A 7,568-nucleotide genomic window follows, 5' to 3' on the forward strand; every position below is an offset into this window, starting at 1 on the left:
ACTTTCTTCTCCGGTTTTTATTTTATGCGAGACATAAAGCAAAGTTACATTTGCTTTGGACAAAATCTGTAACGATATAAGACGTTAACCCCTAATAATTAATTAACTTTGTTAATTGATATATATATATACTAATCTAACTCATAATAGTTCTTGTCTTGAATATATATATATACTTTCCCATTATCTATCCAAATATATTTGTTAATTGATAATTTAATGTTGTCAAAGGCATATGTTGGATTTGAATTTCCCATAAATCTCTTGTACCCTAAGTTACAACCATGTGAAAAAATTTATCAATTGGCCCACAAACTTAATTTGTGAAGTAGTTTTATGATGTATAATTCATGTTAAATTTATAGTTTGTTCATATTTGGAGAGAAATATTTCATGTGGCCGATTTCGTTATTATACAGATTTGTGACCATTATAACAATTTGAGTAGTTATTACACATTAAAAAAATCAATTATGATTATATAAATTACAATAATTTATTTTTTTTTGCACTTTAACCGATATTCAATCCTTATAGCAAGTGAGTCAAAATAAAGAACTAAAGAAGTATTGGGTCCAATTTTTTAGGCAGTTGTGTTTTGTGTATTATTCAATTTCACATTAGATAGTTCAACCATGGTGGAAATATGAAACAAGTCTAACTAGTTTATTGTTTGCATTCAACATATTTTTAATATTTTCTTAGTAAATAATATGATTTTTTAACGTCACTTTTAGTTTTTAGTTTTATTATGGTTGAATAACGTGGCTTTTTAGTTGTTATATACCTTGACATCTTCTTCAATCCACAATTTGTTCAACTGTATATTTCCAACTTCGACAACAAACAAGCACTTTGAAAATTATATTCTGACCATATATCATGCACTCGAGTCTTTAATTATATATATATGTCTGTGTGTGTGTGTATAGTTACTGTCATCTATATATATATGTTTATAGTATTGGTACGGACATATGTACCTGCCATGCAACATTTAGAACACTGTTAGAGATATGTGGAGTGGGTTTATCAACATTGACGGCAAAATATAGAAAAATAATTAGATAAGCTGCAATTCAGATTCTGACTCAGCATGAAATTAGAGATAATTCCTATGTCCACATAAGCATGTGACCATCAAATCCCCTCATACAATTAATAAGTTAATTTATTATTATTTTTTATTTTATTTTTACAGTATAAAATAAACAAAGAAAAATATTTGTAGCCCATCTCAATTTAATAATGTCCTATTTTAAGGTTGGTTATACAAATTTTTGTTTTGCTTTTCTACTCAATCGAAGATCATAATAACTTAAACCACACCTTATCAGAATTTTCTTCGGATGCAAACTTTGACTGTTAAAGAGTGTATATACTATATGCATATATGTTTAACTTGTATTTGTGCTTATCTTAGTTTTGATAATGAATTTTTTATTTTTTTAGTTTGATGATGACGGTGTTGAGTCTCTTAGAACACTTCATAATCTATCATAAATAGTTGTGGCCTCTTAATAATGCAGTGTCCAACTGCTCATGATAATATATAGTGTTAGCTTGTTATTGGTTACTCAGAATCATGTTTTGTTTTGTTTCAAAGAGCCTGAACAAGTATGCCATGTATATTGTAGTCTTCAGACTGACAAAGTCTATTGAACTTTTTTTTTTTTTTTTTTTCCTTTTTTCATTGTCCAATTTTTTAAAATAATTTAATAATTTACGATCGAACCCATACAAATTATTTTCGTACCAAATAAATACCCAGATAATTCTCAAAGCACGGCCGCCTCAACAAAAATGTGAGAATTTTTTTGAAATGTGAATTATAAAGTACTTCCAAGTTGTAGGTAGTGATTCAAATAAACGTGAGCAGGTTTTTTCTGTTTTCTTGCAGTAGGTAATAAGAATGACCTATACATGTCGTGTCCTGTTGCATTAACTTTCACTTTCAGATTTTTTACTTGAAAATAATTGGTTGTTTTACCAAGTCTTATTGGGAAATTTTGATATATATAATGTCAATTCAATTTATTTACAATGCATTTAAATTTGAGATGATAGATACTCTAATTTTAATTTTGCTTTTTATTTTATTCAGCAGTTGGTTACAATCAATCATTTTATATCATTAAAAATTATAGTAAACATGTCACATAACATTTAAAAAATAAATAATAAATAATAAATATGATTTTTAGATGTCTTTGACTACGTAGAACAAAATTATAAAATTCATTCTCAAATATTGAATGATGCGGATTCTAATGACGGTGTTATGTGAGATGGGTTGTTAATTTAATGAAATATGACCCAAGATAGACATTAATTAAAGGGGGAGCTTCCTTTGTATTTCTTCCCATTTGCACTATTTAATTGAATTCAAGCTTGAGCTAGCACTGCACACCTCTTGAATTCAATATTGCAGACAAGTACAAAAATCCGTACACCACGGAATTGTAGTTCGCGGACTACCGGTCCTTTTTGGCTAGAGATACGGAACCGTGCGATGCAAATTGATCGGGCCATGACAAAATTGGTGGGCCCCGAAGTGCCACGTTTGCAGAAAATGACGTGTAATTTTTTTAAAAAATTCTAAATTGGTGAGCCGGCTGATTAAAATATTGACGAGAAGGATAGAGTGGCTTTAGCCATCACATTGTCGACCCACTCCTTTTCAACACATAAATTCAAAAGCAAAACCACTAAAGCAAAGAAAGATCAAACGGGAATCAAATCTGAAAAAGAAATTTTTATCCAAAGGTTAATTCTAGAAATTGCATTTTGAGAATACACATCACTTTTAATTTATTTATTTAATCTTTTCTTTTGGTATTTTACACATACTCCCTCCTTCTCAAATTATTATTATTATTATTTTTTTTTTAAATCTAACTTTTAAGAGAGTGAGTTTTTATGTTTTCTTATTATATTGATAGTGAATGAATTATCATTCATAGTGAGTTTACAAGATGTGTTGGTTTATTTTTTATAAGAAGGTTAAATTGGTGATGTTACAAACGAAAAATACTTTGATTTTTCAAATGAAACATTATTTTAAGGGAGGCAGTCAAAAATTAAAAGGTAGATATTTAATTTGAGACGAAGTGAGTAATAAATAAGAGCAATCCCTTTTTCCAATACTTTTTAATTGTGGGTCTCTTATCACCCCTTATGATATGTTAGGTAAGGGAAAAAAAAGAAAAAAGTAATGATAGAATAATCGAAAAGAAATCTCTGAATTAACACCGAATTTGACGTGGTTGGTTATACTTATCAGGCGTTAAATAATTATTTTTTAGAAACTGTTTAAGTAGATGAGGTGGACAAAAACACGACACATTCGAAACTTATTTAGGAAAATCATTTGGTGCCCCTATTATTTTCCAAAAGAAAAAGAAAAAGTAAATGGAATGGAAAAAAGAAGGGATGGATGAGATTACTTAAGGAAGAGATTGTGTATTTTTTTTTTTTTTGTTACGTTGGATAAAAAAAATTAATAATAAATTAATAATTTTCTATTTTCATTAAAAGAGAAAGAAATATAAAGTTTTAATTATTCCTAACATTATATCCAACAATATTATAGAGGAAAACTTATATAATTTATGATATTATTTTATTTAAAACTTCTATAATAGTCCACTTGTCTTCTCTTTTTGAGCTGATTAAAATTTGTAAATAATGAATACTATGTCATTCTTTATATATATATATAGAGAGAGAGAGAAATGATAGGTCTTTCGACTCCAATTATCGATTCTTACAACGTGGTTGGATTACGTTGGAATTCTTAAAAAATATCCCGTAAACATTTCTTTCTTTTTGACTCATTCCTAATCACGTCGGGAGAAGTCACAATTGAAATCGAAAGACCTATCACTTATCATATATATATATATATATATATATATATATATATATTCTTTTATCTTTTTTACAGGACAAAAAAAAGTCTGTTTCTTTTTTTTTATTTTTATTTTTATTTTTTGTGTCTCCGCATCTCTTATTTCCTTTATACGAGTCAAATCGCTAAATATTTTCGAATCAAAATTGAGTGGCAATGCACCCTCCAACCAAAACCAAATTCCGGCCACAAACATAACGTATTGTGAGAGGTTGGAAGAGTCCGAAATCCGAATTGGGCTCTCCCACCCGGTCACCACTCAAAGGCTGCATGTAGTCCAGGGAAGCGACAAAACTTACAGAAATCTTGTGGACTTTCTTCCCTGGTTTTTATTTTTATGCGAGACATAAAGCAAAGTTACATTTGCTTTGGACAAAATCTGTAACGATATTAGACGTTAACACCTAATTATTAATTATCTCCAAGACATGAATGATTAGACTTTTAATATTATTTTATTTTGTCAATTAAAGATGATTAGCATACTTTATTATTCTCCATATATGAAGAGAAGGTTTTGTTGTTTTGATAAGACATGAGGTTTATCTATATATAATTCTATCTCCATCTGGATGTGTTTTTGTGCGCACGGTTGTAACTGGGACCAATATTTTTTTATTTTATTTTATTTTATTATTATTTTTTTTTCCTGAACAAGGATACAAGGAGGACAGAGAAGCCCAAAACAGAGCAAAGCAAAAAGGAACAAACACCTCACCCAGGAAGAGGATGAATGTCCTTATCAATTACACAGAGGAGCGAATTAGGCCAAATATCCCAAAACAAATCCGAGGAGCGAGGGAGTGTCGGCTGATGGCATGAGCCACTGCATTACAAGAGCGAGGAACCCACGTCAAAAAGCAATCCACCAAGGAGCCCAAAAGGAAGCTAATATCATCAATCATAGTTAAAAGGGAAGAAGACTGAATGATAAGCTTGTATTTTATTAAATAAATTTACTACAATATAATAATTATGTTTTTCTTTATTCTTTTATTATATTTTTTTTTGGATTTTTTTATTTATTAATAATTTAAGTAAATTATAATTACCTTTCTCGAGGTTTGGACGAATCATGCACTTTTTGAATAAGACATGTAAATTATACCGTGTGTGTGTGTATATATAATATTGCAATATAAGGTATATATAAATTCTTTCCCATTATCTAGCCAAATATAATTTTGTTAATTGATAATTTGATTCAAGCATGAATTTTGTCAAAGGAATATGTTGGATTTGAATTTACCAAAATCTCTTGTACACCTAACTTACAGCCATGTGAAAAAATTTATCAATTGGTCCACAAACTTAATTTGTGAAGTAGTTTTATAGACGTATAATATATGTTAAATCTATAGTTTGTTTTACACTTGGCGAGAAAATTTTCATGTGGCCCATATAGTTGTTAGACAGATTTGTGACCATTATAACAATTTGAGTAGTTATATATATATATACACACACACACACACATTAAAAAAAAAAATTATTAAAATAAACAACAATAAATTGTTGATGTAGGTAAAAAGAAATAATATATTCAAGGGTAAAGTACAAAAAAACACTCCTAAATTGTGTTTGAATTTGTAAATAACCCCCTATACTATATTTTGTGTTTAAAACTTCCTTAACTATCACATTTTGTTACAAAATATTCCAATGCCTAGATTATATTTCATTAAATGAACATAATGCTCTTTTTTATTATTTATTATTGAATTACACTTAAGCTATTTTTCTTATTGAAATAAAGTATGAAAAAATTCATACTAATTTGAGGACATATTCTCCATTAAATTTGCATAAATTTACTTTTAATTTTTGAAATTAATTGTTTAAATAAAAATCTTAAGTAGAAAATTTTAAAATAATTTAATTAATTTTTAAAATTTTCAGGAATATATTACATGAAAAATAAGGTATTTTTATTATTAATTTATTAATTTTTTATCATTATATTTTATGAAGAAAAAAAAGTATTTTTCTACTGTAAAAAAATTTAAATTGTGTATAATTAGTTTTATTATAAATAATAAAATTTTAATAATAATTTACTCATTTAAAAAAATGGTAGTAACAAATCTATTTATTTTTTTTATTTTTATGATATATTGATAACAATAATAAAATTAAGGCAAATAATATAATTAATATTTAGATAAGAGAAAAGATAATAAAAATAATTTAATATGAAATGACAAAGAGTAAAATAGTATTATGCAGTAAATTTGTCCTTAATTATAACAAATTAATATTTTAAAGGGATAATTTTTAGTTCAAGGAGGTTATTTACAAAACAAAAATACTCTCTCTCTCTTTTTTTTTTTTTTTGAAAAAATAAAAATAAAATAGCATGGGCCCAAAATAGTCGGGCTTCCTTATTAGTAATAAATACTGTTAGCCCGAATGGCTTAAAAATAAAAACAGCAAAATAAGTCTAGTTTGTGGGACCGATTCTCTCGTAATCCTACTCAGAAACGATTTCTGGACGATTAGGTATCCTAAGTCTGTTTATGGAAATTATGGATTTAGGGTAGGTTTCTAATACTATTGGGTTTAGGATTTGTTTATATAGGTTTCCTTAATACTCGTTTCCGGATGCAATTAGTTTCCTTAAGGTGGTAGGGTTCCTTATTATAAATACATGTAGTGCCATATGTAATTTTCTCTGTAATTTTCTCACTCTGTGGTTTCAATAGCTTTCACACAACTCTCTCTTTCACGAAGGTTGGACATTCATCATGTCGACTTCAAAGCCAATTGTGTTGAGAAGCTCAGATGGAGAGACTTTCGAAGTGGAAGAGGCCGTGGCGTTGGAGTCACAGACCATCAAGTACATGATTGAAGATGATTGTGCCGATTCCATCATTCCTCTTCCGAATGTAACCGGCAATATCTTGTCCAAGATCATCGAGTACTGCAAGAAGCATGTTGAGACCCCCAAGTCCGAAGACAATACTTCCAACGATGTTATCAAAACCTTTGACGCCAACTTTGTCGAAGTCGACCAGGCCATCCTCTTCGATCTCATTTTGGCTGCAAACTATTTGGACATCAAGAGTTTGTTAGATCTGTTATGTCAAAAAGTGGCGGACATGATCAAAGGAAAGACTCCAGAGGAAATTCGCAAGACTTTTAACATTAAGAATGATTTCACTCCTGAAGAAGAAGAGGAGGTCCATAGGGAGAATGCATGGGCGTTTGAGTGAAACTTGTAGTTACAATTTCTTGAAGACTTGATATTCAATCCCTGTAGCGAGTCAAAATGAAGAACTAATGAAGTATTGGGTCCAATTTTTTAGGCAGTCGTTTTTGTGTATTATTCAATTTCACATTAGATAGTTCAACCATGGTGGAAATATGAAACAAGTGTAACTAGCTTATTGTTAGCATTCAACTTTACCAATTGCCAACTACAACATATTTTAAATATTGTCTTAGTAAATAATATGATTTTTTAACGTCACTTTTAGTTTTTAGTTTTATTATGGTTGAATAACGTGGCTTTTTAGTTTAGTTTTTATATATCTCGACATCTTGTTCAATCCACAATTTGTTCAACTGTATATTTCCAACTTCGACAACAATCAAGGACTTTGAAAATTATATTATAACCATATGTCATGCCACTAGAGTCTTCAATTACATATATGTG

General features: G+C 28.8%; 1 protein-coding gene across 1 annotated transcript; it reads left to right on the forward strand.

Annotated features, from left to right (window-relative positions):
- The first annotated feature begins 6,540 nt into the window (after positions 1-6,540).
- On the forward strand, positions 6,541-7,335 carry LOC132298607 (SKP1-like protein 1B). Its single transcript, XM_059795008.1, has one exon. The coding sequence runs from the start codon at positions 6,655-6,657 to the stop codon at positions 7,120-7,122; it is 468 nt and encodes a 155-aa protein (XP_059650991.1). The 5' UTR covers positions 6,541-6,654; the 3' UTR covers positions 7,123-7,335.
- The last annotated feature ends 233 nt before the right edge of the window (positions 7,336-7,568 follow it).

This window comes from Cornus florida, unplaced genomic scaffold, assembly GCF_030987335.1.
Source record: "Cornus florida cultivar Cherokee Brave unplaced genomic scaffold, ASM3098733v1 CherokeeBrave_3.0.0_Hap2_Chr03, whole genome shotgun sequence".
In the NCBI taxonomy this organism is placed as follows: domain Eukaryota; kingdom Viridiplantae; phylum Streptophyta; class Magnoliopsida; order Cornales; family Cornaceae; genus Cornus; species Cornus florida.